We start from the raw sequence: 17,619 nt of genomic DNA, 5'->3' as shown, positions 1-17,619 counted from the left end.
TCCTTAATGACGGGACAAAATAAATAATTTTGTTAGCAGGGGAGAACTGTGCAGTTCCCACTGACAGATGGGAGTCCTGGTAGGTGATGAAATGCAGGCTGCAGCTCCCAGCCCAACGAGTCCTTTCCTCTGTGGTAGCTGTGGGTTCTGTGGGAATCAGCTCTTTCAGAGCCAGAAAGGATGGCTCTTCAAATCTTGCAGTTCTCTGAGCAAAAGGGGAAGAAATGGTGCCAAACTTTGAGCAAAAGATTTCAGGTGTGAATACAGCAATACATGTGAACTGCACAACAAAAGGGAGGTTGCTGGAGTCTCTCTGCTTCACCAGAATAAATTAGGCTTTTTCTTGGTTGAGGATATTTTTCCATGCCAAGAAACATTCCCCCTTACTTTTTGCCAGGCTCTACTGCTTTGGTATTCTAATTTTATTTACAAAGCGTTTCAATAAAGAAACCTGAAGCAAGAGCCTTCATGAGCAGGTTGGATTTCAATTGAAATGCTGGTGGGAGACAAGAACAGCAAGCTTCACCCTGATCTGCACAAATCAGTGGAGTGTCCACTGTGGGCATAAGCAAATGTCAGATCTGACTGGGGGAAGAGGGAAAGGGATGTAACCACATGCATGGGGAAAGACAACCACAGTCTGGAAACTGGATGGATGATGGATGGATGGATGGATGGATGGATGGATGGATGGATGGATGGATGGATGGATGGATGGATGGATGGATGATGGATGGATCCTTGACCACACTGCTGCCATCAGAAGGACTTCAGCACCGTGGTAGACTCAGTGCTGAGGATATTGTCATTGCTCCTTCCTTTCCTGCGCCCACCTGCATTTCATCACCTGCTGCAGATGAACTGGGGCACTGCCTTGCTGGGAAAAGCCCAGGGCCCAGCCGTGCCACCTGCAGGGACACCCTTCCTTGGGGTGGTTCCCAGCCCCATGCACCCCAAACCTCTGGCCCCTCTTACAGGAGCTGAATTCTGAGGGGGCTGACAAACCTGGAAGATCATTTTAAACCACAATCACTTCAAATTCAGCCTGTGACCTCCTTGGCAGGATCTCCCTTCAGCACAGCAGCCCCAAACAGGAGCTGACAGTGCTTGGCAACCTTTTGAACCAGCACTCAGGTCCCCTGGGTACTGAGGGGAGGGTTCTTCTCAGCAGCATGCAAGCTCCCTGGCTCTGACAGCCCTGCTCTTGGGCTGCCTGGGAGGGGACCAGCATCCCCATCCCCTGCATTCAGTGGTGTGAAAGGTCACTGGGGAAGGTGCACTTGTCACCAGGAATAAACTGCAATGCACGAGCTGTGTCACGTCTTCTCTCTGGGAGGATGGAGCCAGCTGAAGTCAGAGAAAATATTCCCTGATGCCAGTGGGGTTTGGATCTGTCCTGGAGCAGCAGAAATGCCAAGCTGCAAGGAGTGAAAGCTCTCCTAAATGGCATGGGTTATCAGCTGGCACAGAAAGAGCCCCAGGGGACAGCCAGGGCGGGTGTCCCTTCACACTGAGGTGCCCACCAGTGCAGCCCAAATATCTCCTTATCAAATAACCCCATTACCATAAAGCTTGGGCGATGCCAGCTTCCCAGTCAGGCTAAATAAATTCCTTCTCTTTGCTTCCCCTGACACCACATCTTATCCAGAGCTATTCTGAGACAAGAGCCACCAGCAGAACAGGAAGAATTGTGTTTGAGGGTCCAGCTCAGGAGAGCATGGCTGATCCCCTGTGCTCCTGTAGTGCTAAAGTTTCCCAGATGAACCTCATAGTTTTCCACATTTCACTACCTTTATCTATCAGAATGATCTTAGAGAAGATTTTATTCCTCTCTGCAGTGGGAGCAAACCAGAAGCAAAATTAAAGCAAAGATGGCCCACATGGAAGAAAAGCAAATCTCACTTGATCTGGTGGGAGGTTGAAACCGGGGCTAGCCAGCACCAATGTCTTACCTGGTTTTCCTGGCTCAGCAATGTTGTAGGCTCACAGACCCCCTGAATGAGATGTTCTGCAGGGGAGAAGCAGAGCTGTCCTGCCACACTATGCCTGAATCCCAGGAGAAAACAGCAGAGCCCAGGGGGAGTGATCAGCCAGGCCAACCTCTGAGCTGGCAGTGCTGGCAGGCAGAGGCTGACACAGGCAGGGGTGTCACCACATAAAGGGCTGTGGAGCCCACGTCCAGCCCCTCTGCTCCTCCCTGAAATGTGGGTCAAGCCACAAGGTGACAGCCAGTGCTAAGGGAGCCATCCCTGCCCACCAAGGTGCTTCCAGCACTGTATCAAAAACTAAAGCCAAGCAATAAAAATTAAAAGAGAAGTAATACGGATCATAAAACCCAAGCACAAGACTAAAAAGTCCCTGGACACTGATGTATCATTAAGACAGGGCATGGAACTCCCCTCACAGCACCACCAGGTTTCCATTCCATGAGAAGTTATCCCAGTTTCTGATTATTGTTTTGTCAAAGATGGGTCAGGCTTTCGTCACCTGGCCCTCCAGTGTTGAGAAAAAAAAGGTGGTGGAAAGGTTTGGGACTTGTCTGTCACCCTGTACACCACTTCTTGTGCCTCACCCACCCACCGGGCTTTGTGGCTGAGAGTTCAGTGCCTTGAACCAACAGCTGCACACACCCTGGTCAGGAAGGATGCTATGGGGATTCACTAAACAGATCCACAGAGCCATGGAATGTTTTGGGCTGAAAAGGAACTATTAAAGGCCATTTAGTCGAGCCCCCTGCCCATGGGCAGGGTCACCTTCCACCAGAACTGAGTGCTCCAAGTCCTGTCCAGCATGGCCACAGATGGGGCATCCACTGCCTCTCTGATAACTGGTAATTAAAACAACTGACCCCAGCCTAACAAGGCTGCTGGGTTAAGCTCTGATTAAAAAACCCACTATTTTGCTAGAAGTTCTCCTTCACCCAATCTTGCGCTAGCTGGTAACTCACAGGCATCCTCCCCCATCCCAATATCCCATTTTTTTTTCCACTACAGAAGGTCCCACTGAAACAGCAGTGCCAGCACTGGAAATTTTATGGGGGTAGAAGTCCAGATTTAACTATTTTGGATGCAAAGCTGAGGTTTTAATCACCTCTGGTAACTGTAAAAAGAAAAAAAAAAATTGGGAAACTCGCTGCCCCACAACCACTGCCCATCACCTCCATAGCCCGGCTGGCCCATTAACATCCCCTTCTTCTTGTAAATATTGCCTGAGCACTCCTGCCTGCCCTCCTGCCCTCAATTAACCACGGCCTGGGGGAGAAGCAGGTAAGAAAGCACTCAAATTTAACTGATCTCCACAGATGGTGGAAGCAGAGCTCAGTGAGACAAGCACGGGCAGAGGGAATGGGCAAGGGCATGACAGCAGAGCCCCTCAGGCCCAAACACCCTTGCCCAGCTATCCTCTCCCAACACTTCATCAGATTTGAGGAAAGTCTGTATGCTATAAGCTTTGGTTCTCTGCTCTGAAGCAGGTTATCCTTGCAAACACAACCTCCCCTGTGCTGAATCCCAGAGCCATCAGGCCTCTCCCACCAGTTCCAAGGGGGTGGTTGTCCCACCAGCCACTCACATCTCATGACACAAGGCAGAGGCTGAGCCCACACAAGCTCTGCAGCTCCCAAATCCCACGGAAACCTTGGAGACCACTGCAGCATCTCAGAAGCAGCCATGGAAGGAAACCTCTGGAAGGGCCAGATTGGATGGAGACTTGGAGCAACCTGGTCTGGTGGATGTGTCCCTGTCCATGGCAGAGGGTCTGGAACGAGATGAGCTTCAAGGTCCTTTCCAACCTAAACCATTCTGTGACTCTACAATAAATATCTCTGGCTCCAAACAGCACCTCCACCATCCATGGGGATGCCAGAAACACAACTGGTAACTTCAGCAGGGTACCCAGCTCCCAGTTCCAGCTGCAAGGAGCTACAGGTCACCAACAGAGCAGCCCCGGCCCTGCACAAAGGTGGTTTTTCTGGAACAAAAGCAAAGGCCACAGAAATAGGTTGATTTTTTTTCTCTCTTTTTCCTGAGATATGACTAAACTCCGGGAGCAGGTAGTGCCTGGGCATCCTGCAAGCATCCTGCAAGCAGTGCTTTCAACATGAAGGAACAAAAGGCTGCGGTGGGGAGGAGAATGGTGGGAAACCTTGCGGGCTCCCGAGATTCATTTGAGACCTGGTGTTTGCAGCACAGGCTGTATTTCATCTTTTCATAAGTAAGTCTTACCAGGAAACATTACAAAAAAGGGGGCATTTCAAGGCAGAAAAGTTGGTCGCCAAACGTCATTTTATTTTATTTTTTAAACCCTTTGTTAGCAACTCTTCTGGGGAGCAAATCCAGCAGAGGCAATACAGTGCAGCATGCACTCCTAAATTAGTTTCCAGGCACTTGGGATGCTTTATTATTCATTTCCTCCAAATATTAGGTAATGCCTTTCACCCCTTTCAAAGTCTATACGAGGGGTCTTTGATGCATTGTGGGACTTGAAAGTTTCAGGTCTAAAGAAGCATTTCTTTTAAGTCCTCCCTTTTATCAAGCATATTCTGTTCTGTTCGCTATAATGCACACAATGGCATGAGAGTCTTGACCTGCTTCATGTCTGATGAGTTGAAATCTCAGATGCATAGGATAAAACAGCCATTCCTAGCAATACAGCTTAAACACTTAGGGCTCTATTCAGGCAAATATTACCCAGGGGTCTGCCACGCCACTGAAAAGCTGCAGAAATTGGCTCCGTAGACGGCTGACCAATTCAGCAGTGAGAAATGACCCCGCCACATTAACTCCCCTTTTCATTTCACCCTGGGCGAGCCGGGGTCTGGAGGTAAGCGCAGCAGAAGGCGAGAGCCGGCTGAAGCCAGATTCATTTTCTTTATATAAAGTATTTTTGTGTGCGTGTGTGACCATGAATGTCATTATGCGGATCTGCAAAAGAAGGAAAGTAATGACATTAGGGCACAGGCGCAGGAATCAGGGAGGTTTTTGTCTTACAGTGACACCGGAGCGCTGTCACGTCTTCTGGACAAGCAGAATTTGCAGGCTTTAAAACACTGCAGATGTCTTAGAAAAGCAGGTCTCTGCCTCTGCTGCAGGCAGGTGGACTTTGCTGGGTCACTTTACACCAGCCAGCATCAGTCTCCTCCATGTGTTAACCAGAATTGTTCCACAATAATTTACCCTGTTCCATAATAATTTACCCTTTTTGTAGGTTTTCTTCGCCCTGTTTTTCCTTCTTCATTCTGCAAGCTCACTTAAGAGATGGCTCCTGTCCAACAATACACTGCAGCCAGGGCAGGGATGCAAAGTAAAACTTGCTATTGCAAAAGCAAATATATTTTGGTACAAAATACCATGTTTTTGTCCTTTAGACAGTCGCACAAACACGTTTTTTACAGAAGTACCAGGTGGCTATTTTAGGATATTAATCTCCTCTTGTCAATCTCCTCTTGACAGGTTAGAACTATGAAAAAAATTTTAAAAGGCAATCTGGAAATGCAGGGGTAAAATTCAATGTACGAGCTGGAGAGTTCCTAAATGCACTGAAGATGCTGGAATTTTATACCCTAGAAGCAAAAGATGCCTCTAGAACAAGTCAGAAAACAAGTGTTCAGACTATATGGGAAGATATTTGTAAAGAGACAGGCCCTGTTTTTCTGACTCCTCTTGCTACACCCTGGTATGACCTGCAATCCCGCCCTGTCAGCCTGAGACCAGCCCTGATAACCCCAATATTTCACTGGGAAAAACATTTCTTAAGCTATATAAAAACAAAGAAGTTCATCTTGCATGAGTAAAACCCAGATATGTCTTTCCTGATACTGGCAAAACATCCAGCAACACCTCCTGTAAAATGGGAATACATGCATCTGCAGGCTCTGGCCCTGGTGTGTGTGATTTTAGGATTAGCTCTAAAAGCAAATCAGATCCACAAGGATATGATCTCCCAACCCACCCACCTCCTCCAGGATGCTGCAGACCTGGAGAGCACAAGCCTGATTTTTGAAGGATGCTGAGCATCCCTCTCACAGCTGTAGCAGCAACAGGTAACAAAAATAATATGATAAAGACTGGACAGAGCTTTGAGCTACCTGGTGTAGGTGAAGATGCCCCTGCTTATTGCAGGGGGGTTGGACAAGATGTCTTTTAAATGTCTCTTCTGACCCAAAGCTATTCTATTCTATTCTATTCTATTCTATTCTATTCTATTCTATTCTATTCTATTCTATTCTATTCTATTCTATTCTATTCTATTCTATTCTATTCTATTCTATTCTATTCTCTCACATTACCCACCTGGCTAGGAGGCTTTTCAGAAGCCCTCTGAAGCATCCTTACTAAAATACCATCAGGACATACATGGTTTGTGCCCCACATGTTTGTACAGTGCTGACATATATGTACAGCTGACAAGTCCTTGCTGTGCATGCTACAAATCCCCTGAGCCAGCAAGAAAACTCAAACCATGTGGAGATTTATCAGTTTGCAGGTGGAAATACTTTCAGTCGAGACAACAGTTCTATTCCTTTTGAGGTAAATGAAGAGTTTTTGCTTGGGGACCCTGTCAGGAGCAGAAGGCAGCACGAGGATGGGACCCATCACTCACCAGTCAGCAGAAAGATGCTGACGGGGGTGTCTGCACAAATTTTTAAGGAGCCTGAAACAGCTCCTTTGAGAGAGGGAGACTGAAGAAAAGAGGCAAAACTGCAGGAGAAACAAAATCTATTTGTAAACCCCAGGCAGAGTTGACACAAGGCAGCTGGCACAGGAGTGCAGAGATGATAATGGAGCCTGATGGATAGTTCAGAGGATTATCAGATACCCTCCAACTCAAATATGCTGAGGAACCAATTATTTAATGCTAAAGACAGCGCAAACAGATGCTTAATAAGCTGGATCACTTCAGGATTGTTGGAGCTCAAGGGGCCAAACCCCCACTGGTGTAAGTCTGGAAAGCCAGCATGATGAAATACACAATGCTTCAGATGCACACAGGCCCTCCCACTTATCCCCATCTCTGCCAGGAGACTGGGGGGCATGGAGGGGAAACAGCTGGAATTTGGGAGCAGATGGGTGCAAGAGAGCTGCATGGGGAGCACGTTCACCACCCCAGGCTGACACCACTCAGCTCTGCAGTAGCCTTGCTGGCTGCCCTGTCTAGAGGAGAAGGGGCAGCTGTTCTCAGGAACAGTCTGGGTTTTTCTTCTAGCTGATTGCAGAGAGGCAGCAGGGAAGCCGTAGGAGGTGTGGGAGACAGAAAGGAGTTTAGTCTGTGCTCCAGGCAATGATTAGAGCCCGTTTTGGAGTCAGGGATGATTCCTGTGAACAAAGCACCCCTTCTCAAGCTCTTCTGCTGGCAGGGGTGTTGGGGGAAAACGGGGCCTCAGCTCCCTCCCTGCCTGCCTTGTCAGGAGGTGACCCTGCAGACACACCATCCCCTCACCTGGGCTGCTCCTGCAGCCAGAGAAGAGGGACAGACTTCTGCTCATCCTCACATGCTGCCCAAACTAGACCAGATGTAACATGGGATAAAAACATTTCCACTAACTATAAAGGGCCCCTGCATTTTTAAATATCTAAAGATTGCTTCCTGAAACCTCATTGTGTACGTTTCTCCCTTCATCTGCACTCAAACTGTACTATAGCACCTGAGGTGTGTCCTAAAAATCTGCATTTCCCAGTGATCCAACCTCCACTAGCACTTTTCGTGTAGTCCAGGCTACAGCAGAGGTCAAGAATAGGTGTAAGAAAGAATTTTTTTATGATGAGGATGGTGAGGCCCTGGCTCAGGGTGCCCAGAGCAGCTGTGGCTGCCCCTGGATCCCTGGAAGTGACCAAGGCCAGGCTGGATGGGGCTTGGAGCAACCTGGGATGGTGGAGGGTGTCCCTGCTCATGGCAGGGGATTGATATGAAATGAGCTTTAAAAGGCCTTCCCTACCCAAACCACAGTTCTACAATTCTGTGACAGCTCAGCACCCAGATGCTCCTCAGCATCCATCACACATGTACAGAGGAAAGACAAGGGAATTTTGTCCCTGAGGGATGGGAACCTGCAGGGGCTCACAGCATGGCTCTGCTGAGAGTTTGGCCAGTGTAAACCAGGAAGTTCTCACAAGAAGATGGTGAAAAAAACCCCAGCCTCCCATCTGGCACAATGTAAAATACCTCAGTTCAAAAACATCAGCTCAGGGTCTGGCTCTGGCATATCTGAACTAGCTCAGATGATAAAAAAAGGATTCTCCTTTCTTCCTGTTCAAGACCTTTAGGCAAACATCCAAGTCACAGCCTCCTGTGTGACAGCTGCAGAAAACAGGTCTGGAGAGGACCTTGAAATGCCACCCAGATCGCAGCCCCGTGACTGGGTCTGGACGGGGCCAAGCACAACAACAGCCAAAAGCACTCCAAGCATTAACAAATATTGTTGCTTGGTGCACTCCTCTGCAGCTGCCAGCGTATCTGCTGCCTGCTCCTTCCAGCACTCAGCACTGAGAACACACATATTGATGAGAGCATCTTCCACGGATTTACAGGAAGAGCAATTAGAGGTTTGGTCGTTGATGACAGCAGAGAATGGTGGCGGTGGTGGTGGTAAAGATGATTTGTGCTGATCCATTAACACAGAAAACTACCTCCTCTCCCACAGGAAATCTCAATAACTGAAGGGCAGATCAGAACCCCAAGACCCCAGAAAGGTATCAGGACAACCACAGAGCTCTCCCCAGTCTGCATCCTGCTTGCCAGCTCTCCCCACAGAGCTCACTCCATTGTGTACTCACCAGTACCCTTGGTTTTGCTTCAAAATGGTGATGCTCCTTTCGCTCCTCTGACCATTTCCTAGGGAAAAACAGAGAGAAAAAAACACAAAACCCCTCATCAGATCCAGGACTGATTATGTGGTTAAGAAGGGCCAGCTCTGGAGAGGCCTCTGCCAGGACAATGAGAAAACACGGAAACAGGCCTGTTCCTGCTCTCCCACCACACGTGTTCCCAGGGTCAGCTCCTCTGCTCATCAGCCTTCCCTGTACCACAACATCACCTAGCAACACCGTGCCATGGAGGTGCAAGCCCACCCCATCCTCCCCCTGTATCACATCTCCAGTGACAGCTGGGAGATGAACGCCCCAGGAATGGATCTGGGCTGCTTCACCCATCCCTCCCCCAGATCAACATTACACTTTGGGCCCTCAGGATTATCAGCTCATTCCCACATCCACAGTACAGTCACCAGTGGCAGCTCAGTAGTACCTGCAGAGCAAATCCACAACAAATCCATACTCCACCAGTTCTGGGGTACAGAGACAGGTGTTTGATCAACTTCCTCCCAACTCTGCCCATGAAAGTTCCCTGCCTCTCTTAGCTTGGGAAAACCTTTGGAGAAATTGAGCTCTACAGAAGCTCCAGGCCACCACTTGAACTTCCAAATGATGGAGAGAGGGGGCTTGCATTTGCAGAAGGTGACACCTCCATGTGGAGGCCCAGCAGCTTGGCTGGGCTCAGGGCTGATGAAGGAGATTGGCAGAAGGATGTTTTGGGGTGCTTTACCCCACTTCAGAATAACCTCAAGGTGTGAGACCCCCACTAGCAGGTAGCCACCACATCAACAGGGTCCTCTAGGACAATTTGGAGGGCTGACTCAGGCCTTCTCCTGGGTGAGGGCAGGGAGGAAGACCATTGTGGCTATTACAACACTGGGAATACAATGCAGTAGTGCTCAGCTGGAAGATGCTCCTGTGGCTCAGCAGCCAGATGGAAATGCACTGTTTGCATGCCAAAGAAGCCATAAGCTGGGGTATTTTTCCTAAAATGGCACCACCAGCTCACATCTGTCCTTGAACCTGGGTTTGTACCTGAGTTCTGGCCAGGGTCAAGAGGTGCCCTCCTACTCATGGAAGCTGCAAATGAAACAGGATCTCTCTGCCAAGGCTTAGTGGTGTACAAAGAGAGGAACAGCCACTCATTGTGTGCAGTCTCTCTATTACAGAATCACAGAATCACACAAGGTTGGAAGAGACCTTCAAGATCGAGTCCAACCCGTTCCCTGACACCTCAACTAAGCAATGGCATCAAGTGCCACATCCAATCTTTGATGAGCAAGGAGACATTTGTTATCATGGGACAGCTGGAGATGGACACAATGCCTTCTGCCTCCCCAAGAGGCTCCTGACTGAATCAATCACCCAAGCATCTCTTTTTCTTCTCCAGGCAGCCCTTGAATGGGTTTACTAGTGCAGGGTCCACCAGCACCATTTCCCATTACTCATGACACAAGGAGGCAAATGGGATTCCTCTCCCAGCTTTTACAAAGAGACAATGATCTTGATTCAGCCTTTATGAGATTCTCATTATTTTCATGGGGAAGTGTCAATAACATTTTCCAAGGCAGGCTGCCACCTGGATGTCAGGATGGAGAAACCAGCAGGCTCTGATCACCCTACCCAACCTATTGCACTGGTAAATTACTGCTCTGCACAAACACTCAAGGAACAGAGCAAAACCATGAAGGGTAGCCTTTGTGATAGCCCCTAATTCTCCTCCTCACGTGTCTACAACCACCAGCCTGAGGACATCCATGGAGCACATGTGAGTGGTGAGGCATGGAGTGGCTGCAGACCACCACAATCAGCCCTGAGAACTTCCCTGCAGCCAGTGAGTCCATGTGCTTTCCAGAGCATCCAGCTGCTGTAACCCTCCAGCAGGACCTCCTTCCTTAGCCAGGGCCCTGTTCAGTTCATTAACCCACAAGGAGCCACCTCTGTCCTGGACTAATGGCTTGTTTGCCACTCAACAGCCAAAAGTGACCAACAACAGGCAAATAGCTTAAAGCAGGTCAACATGCCCACATTGGGCCAGCAACATCATCTTTGTTTAGGGCAAAATTCACAGTGTAGGCTGCAAAAACCCTGCAATGAATCCTGGCTTCATGGCAGAGCTCCTGAGCTCTGCTTGGCTCAACACAAAACCTCCCCCAGCACCAGGGCAGGGGCTGGCACCACGTTTCCCCTGAGAAATGTTGGGTTTCAGCTCTAAATTCTGCCTAAAGCCTCCTTCTCCCCACAGGTCCTTCACTGCAGCTGCTCCCCAGAGGAAGGGGAGCTCAGCTTGCAAAGCAACACTCTGTTGTGGGCAGGTGGGGTTGGTGTCTTCTCACAAGCATCAGGACAAGGGGGAATGGCCTCAAGGTGAGCCAGGGCAGGATGAGACGGGATATGAGGAGAGATTCCTTCAAAGAATGGGCTGTCCAGCCACGGCACAGGCTGCCCAGGGCAGTGGTGGAGTCCTCATCCCTGGAGGGATTTAAAACCCATATGCACATGGCACCTGGGGACAGGGGTCAGTGGTGGCCTTGGCAGAGATGGGGGCATGGTTGGACTCTTGGAGGTTGGATGCTCTTGGAGCATTTGTCCAACTTAAATGATTTGGTGATCCTATGATTCCACCTAAAACAATTCAAATCACTGTTTGAGGCACAGAAGAATTCTCATGGGGCAACAAATGGGAGTTCCTGGGCTAAGAAAAGGCTGCACCTGAATCACAGTTTCATCAACCTCCAAGAAGAAAAATGGCTGTGAATAAACACACTTATGATCCACCCTCTGAACCAGAAGATGCCCTGGTGCTCTTGCAGCAGTTTCCAAAATAGGATGGGCACTGCTGAGGGCAGCCCAGGCTTCATTCTCCATTCCCAAAACGCACGTGCGATGAGAAGCTACAAATCAACCAGGCTTGCCTGTGGCTTCCCCTTCAGCCACAAGGTCCCTTTTAGCTTCTTGGGGTGGTTTGCAGAATGACTCAAACGTGCCCTCCTGCAGATGACATTCAGATTTCTAACTACCCTCCCTGAATACATCACTGATGTGCCACGTCAGCTCGCTCACGGGGCTCTTTCTCTCACCATGTGTCCCCAGCAGTGGAGCTTCTGCCCCTCTTCGGCACACTGACCTCCCCATCACCTGGCTGGGATGAGCTGCTGGGCTGGGAGAGACAATTCCCAAATATACTGGTGATGTGGAATGCTTGCCCTGCCCTTGAGGTTAAGCCCACATGAAGAAACAGCCTTTCTCACACAATCACAGGGCACTTTGGGCTGGAAGGGACCTTCACAGGCCATCTAGTTCAACCCCCCTGACATGAGCAGGGACATCCTCAACTAGACCAGGTGGCTCAGGACCCTGTCCAGCCTGACCTTGAGTGTTTCCAGGGTTGGGGCACCCACAGTTTCTCTGGGCAGCCTGTGCCAGTGTTTTACCACAGCCACTGTGAAAAACTCCTTCCTGATAACTGATCTAAACACATTCCCCTTCAGTTTAAAACCATCACCCCTTGTCCTGTGGTAACACATCCTGTTAAGTTTGTCCCCATCTTTCTTCTAAGTCTTCTTTAGGCCCTGGCAGGGGCTCTCAGGTGTCCCTGCAGCCTTCTCTTGTGCAGGGGAGCAGCCCCAGCTGTGCCAGGCTGGCTCCAGAGCAGAGGGGCTCCAGCCCCTGGAGCATCTCTGGACATTCCAACAGGTCCAGGTCCATGCTGAGGACACCAGAGATTTCTCCAGGGAACAGCCCTCACATATTTCCAGTGGCCTTCCAAGGCTGCCATGCATGCTCTAACCCTGACCAGCCAGCAGCTGGAATTTATGTCACCTGAAGCACAGGATTGCCCTGGACTGACAGCCAGCACAGACCATGGGCATGCCCTCCCCGTGTCCAGCCCAGGAGGGGACTCCCAGGAGCAGCCTGATAAACCCACACCAGTCCCTGGCACACCAGGAAGGGTTCAGCCCCAGCTAAGGCATTTCAGGGGGGTGCCCACACAAATCCTGGTTTTAGTTGCCTTAATGCAGGTTCTCATTGTTACACTGGACTCCTTAAGGTATCCCAGACCTATGCCTGGCCTTGCCAGGCAAAACCCTGGAGCTGCATCCCACCTGAGTGGCAGATGGAGACTCAGCAATGTGTCCTAGGGTAGAAATGGACACTTCTGGCCAGCAGCTGAATTGTGGCTACACGTGTGGTGGCTGCCCCAGCTCTTACTGCAGCCCATGGGGATGCAGTTGGCACCATTTTGGGTGTTTGGTGAGCCATTCAGTTACTCAAACTTCAGTATCTCTTCTGGGGTGTGAAACACCCTCCAGACTCCACTGGCCAAACATCCACTGACCCTAAAAGGAGACTGAGCACCAAGTTAATATTTTTATCTGCCACTGCAGCCTACCTCCAGCTCCTGGTCTAAGTTTCAACAGCTCCTAAATAAAACCTATTTGCATGGGATGGGGATGCCCTGCAGCTCTGCACTCTCAGGCCCCTGCTGTGATGAGCAGCACAATCCTGGCACATCCACACTTCCAGGACAGTTCCAGTGCTTGTGCATAATAGGACTGAAACAAGTAAATTTGACAAAGAAAGGAGAAAGAGCAACTGATATGCAAATCCATGTCATAAATCATTCACCAAATCTGTTCTGCAGTTTTGAAATAGTCTTGGAGGTTGCCTCCCAACTGCTGTTTGCAAACCCTCTGTTAATCTGGGAAGCAGATGCTTCTACAGTAGACTGTATTACAGCATCTTCAAGAAATCCCCATCAAATGTTACTTTAAAATGCCCATGACTTTTGCAATCAGTTCTTTTTAAATCTTCTTGGCATATCTGAAAACCAAACATCATTAAAACAAGCCTTTGCTGTGATTCAGCTGTAATGGGTCCAAGCCTGGGGAAGAGCTCATCTCACATCTCCTTTCATACCCAGGTGACACTCAAATTCCTCCCACAGGCCTCTGCCCATTCCCTTCACATGCTCTAAAGAGTCTTTGACTTCCACAGACTCTTCCTGAGCTTCACTGAAAGCCTTTGTTGCCTCAAACAGGGCAGTGCCCTGGAGATGCCCTCTAGAGTCACAGGAGCCAAGTCACCCACGCCCCTGCAGAAAATCCCACATGGAAAACATGCTCTGAAAAAGCATTTCTACCATGCCCTGGCACACATGGACATTTCATTGCCTAGGAGAGTGTTTGGGATTATTGCTGCTGGTTTTTTTTTAATTGCCAGGGTCTGTTTCTTCCAGAAAAAAAAAAAAACCTGCCCTGAGACAGATCATCCCTCCCAGCTCGGAAAGAATTGAGTGTGTGGATCGTGCTCAGAAGGAGTGACCTGGCTGCATCTTTGGGCTGACATCCTTTCCAGTCTCCAATGCCCAGTTTTCCCCTTCCTGTGTGAAAATGGAAACAGCAGCATCAGCTGTGGTTGGAAAGGTGATTTTGAAATCCACAGGTGAGAAGTGTAGGTAAGACAGTGCTGCACCCTTCTAGAAATGGGGGGAGAGGGTAAGGCAGCAAAGGGGGGGAAAATCCCACATAATAAATAATACTCCACAAATTACATAAAATGAATGCATTAAAAAACCAATCCTCCAAGAAGCAGCTGCTTCATTCTTTGCCTTTGATAGGATCAATATAAGAGAGGAAATTACCACCTTGTGCTCTGCAACACATCACACCGACTTTCCTTTACAGACCCTAATGCTCCTGATTGCAGTGTCAATTTAAAATTTACCATAAAATGCAGAATCTCATAAACTTTACAACCTCAATCACACTCAGCCAGTGTTTTCACCCAAATCACATGCACAGGCACCCTCTTTGCTCTCCAAGGCAGACACACATCAACGTGCTGCTGACAGTAGATGGAGAGCAGAGCAGGGCACCACAGCTGGGATCTGCCTGTCCTGGGCAGCCTGGATGCAAAGAGAAGGAATCAGGCCGGAAAACAAGATGGAAAATATACCCTCAGATCTCTGTGAGACAGCTCATCCCATGCCCAGCAGGATGAAGGGTGGCCAGAGCCACAGTTTATAATGAAGGTGCTGAGGCCCTGGCCCAGGGTGCCCAGAGCAGCTGTGGCTGCCCCTGCATCCCTGGCAGTGCCCAAGGCCAGTCTGGATGGGGCTGGGAGCAGCCTGGGACAGTGGAAAGTGTCCCTGCCCATGGCAGGGGGATGGAATCAGGTGGCCTCTAAAGGTCCCTTCCAACCCAAACCAAACTACGATTATATAACCAAATACAACATGATCTGAGGTGCAGCAGCTGAGGCACCCTGAGCACGCTGCCATCGAGGTGGCACCGGCACCCCACGATGCTGAGCCAACCTCCTTGCACTGGGACATGCTTAAAACATAGCTTGTTCATGCCCTTTGGAAGGCTCTGATGGAACACCCCAAGCCATTTCCCTAATCCTGGTGTCCTTCAGACATGTAAGCCCATGCAGCTCCTACAGAGAAGATGGTGTGAGTTTTTAACACAGGGAAGGAGCACGCAGCTATGCCCGGGCCATGAGCTGACCACTTGCTTTTGCAGCATGGGTTGCACTCAAGGGCTGACAAGGGAAAAAACTAATTAGGCTCCTAATTTTGCCTTCTACATAAATCTAAGTCCTTTTGGTGTTGTCACTATGACAGAAAACCCATTTCTCTGCAGGGCACAAAGGATTTTGGATGAAGCATAAGAAAAAGATGCATATTTCAAGATGCCCTTCCCCAGGAGCCATAAAACTCTACTCACTGTCTGCAGTCTGCATGCACCCTGTAAGCTTTGGCTTAAAATTCTCCCTCAGCTCAAAAATTACAGGATATATTTGGGGAGAAAAGTAATTTTTTGCAATCAGCTGCTTGCCTCTGTGACTGACTGAAAGCGGGACCACACAGATGCTTAAAGATACAGCAAGGGTTAAACTTTGAGAGAGGACAGGCAGGACTTGGGGATGAAGTAGTTGATCAAAGGGTGGCTCAGAAGTTATTTTAAAATAAACCAGAAAGTAGAACTTCCCAGTGGTTGCCACTGTAATTACAATGCAGACAACAGAGCCGTGGTGCTGTTAAGGTTACTGGATTTTCCTAGCAGCTGCGTTTAATTTACTTAAAGCATGCAGTGCCATCAGGTCAGATCCCATTAGCAGAATCTCTCCAGAGTGCTGCAAGAGCCCGGCCAGCCCAGCACCAGAGAAATGCTGAGGGCAAAACACAAGTGTAAACTATCCCTGGAGAAGTAAGACACCAGCATGGTGCACTGTCCTCCTCCTTGGCTGCAGCAGAAGCTGGTGGCTCAGTCCTTGCTGCTCATCCAAGGACCTGTCCCCTGTCCCTTTGCTCCCATCATAAGCCATCCTATCTTCTCCCAAGATCACCAGCAGCAGAAATACCTTGACTGGCTGTGACAGAGAAGGATCTGGGATCAAACATTTAGGGAAGTCCTTTGAGTGTGTTTTTGCTACACCCAGGTTCTCTGGGTCTCCAACAACTGCACAATGTCTCACCTGGATCCTTCTGCTCCCCAAGCATCCTGACTTCCATGCTGCCTTAGAGAGAAGACCCACTTCTCTTAGAGAGAAGATGTCCTGAGTCATGCTCAGAGTCCACCTCAGAAATGGGAGCTTGATGGATTTGTGAGTCAGGATTTCCCCCTGGAGCTCTGTTCACACATATATAATTCAGGACCACACAATTCATCAGGAGTTTTTCCAAAACACAACTACAAAAATTACAACATCCTTGTCAGGGAAAAAAAAACTTTTGGAGGTACTTTTTTCTTTCATTTTTTTGTTGTTGTTGTTTTTTGTTCTTTTAACACTGGCTCAGCCCTCTCTCTGCCAAACGGAGCATCAGGGTTTCATCCACTGTTTGTGGCCCCTGCCAGCTCAATTCCCTTTCTAAAATTAGCATCCTGAGAGATGTAATTGCTAGAACAGGAGGTGTTAGGTCATATTTCGGTCCCTGCACATCAGGCTAAGTGCTTCTGCTGCCACCTACAACCACCTCAAAGTCTGAACCTCAAACGTGTCCTGCTCCACTGAGCCCAGCAGAGTGATGCAGCTTTAATGGGTGATGATGCCAAAAAAAGAGAACTGAAGACAAGGATGGATAATACACCACAGGCTCTCATCTGCTCATGACCCCCATATATAGTCATTCCTACAGAGAATGGGCAAATAAAGTAAAACAAAATACTAGAAAATACAAGAAAAGGAGTTTCCCACATAAACTGTGACTGCCCCATCCCTGGAAGTGTCCAAGGCCAGGCTGGATTGAGTTTGGAGCAACCTGGGATAGTAGGAGGTGTCCTGCCCATGGCAGGGGGTGGAATTAGAAAATCTTTAAGGTCTCTCCCATTCCAAATCATTCTGTGATTCTATGACTCTAGAACAGAATAGAATAGAACAGAGCAAAAATAAAATAATAAAATAAAATAATCCTAAGTAAAACACCACGAATAATAAGAAAAAATGTGAAGGAATGGGTTTGTTTATGGGAAATCTGAAAACATCTGACCAAGCTGCACGACCCTCATTGCCATCAGAACCCCTCCTGAAATCAGCATCTCCTGCCACTGTGGGCAAGAAACCCCAGCCTGGCCCTGGAGTCCTTGGAGCAGTTTAAGATTATTCTTCCAACATAAAACTCCAACAGAAACTCATCCCTCATGTCTTAGAGAGGTGTGAGACTTATTTGCATAATAAATGACAAGGAAGGAATATAGATTTGTGTCAGATCACCCTCCCTTCCCTTTGAAAGAAATCTATTTATTCTGACTGAATCGTCTCTTCTCCAAATAAATGGTGTTTGTAGTCAGTTTAGCTGGCACGATAC

The 17,619-nt window shown here is 48.7% G+C and overlaps 1 protein-coding gene across 4 annotated transcripts in view; it reads right to left on the bottom strand.

Moving 5' to 3' along the window:
- ZBTB7C (zinc finger and BTB domain containing 7C) overlaps window positions 1-17,619 on the bottom strand; it is a 154,879-nt gene that overhangs the window by 69,066 nt on the left and 68,194 nt on the right. For all 4 annotated transcript variants that reach the window (XM_064404011.1, XM_064404013.1, XM_064404012.1 and 1 more), the window contains one exon: window positions 8,772-8,829. In XM_064404011.1, coding sequence (XP_064260081.1) covers window positions 8,772-8,829 — 58 coding nt within the window. The remainder of the gene's footprint in view (window positions 1-8,771; window positions 8,830-17,619) is intronic.

The sequence above is a fragment of the Passer domesticus genome, chromosome Z (assembly GCF_036417665.1).
Source record: "Passer domesticus isolate bPasDom1 chromosome Z, bPasDom1.hap1, whole genome shotgun sequence".
In the NCBI taxonomy this organism is placed as follows: Eukaryota; Metazoa; Chordata; class Aves; order Passeriformes; family Passeridae; genus Passer; species Passer domesticus.
Note: the sequence above shows the minus strand (reverse complement) of the source record. Positions and strands in the feature narration are given on the sequence as shown.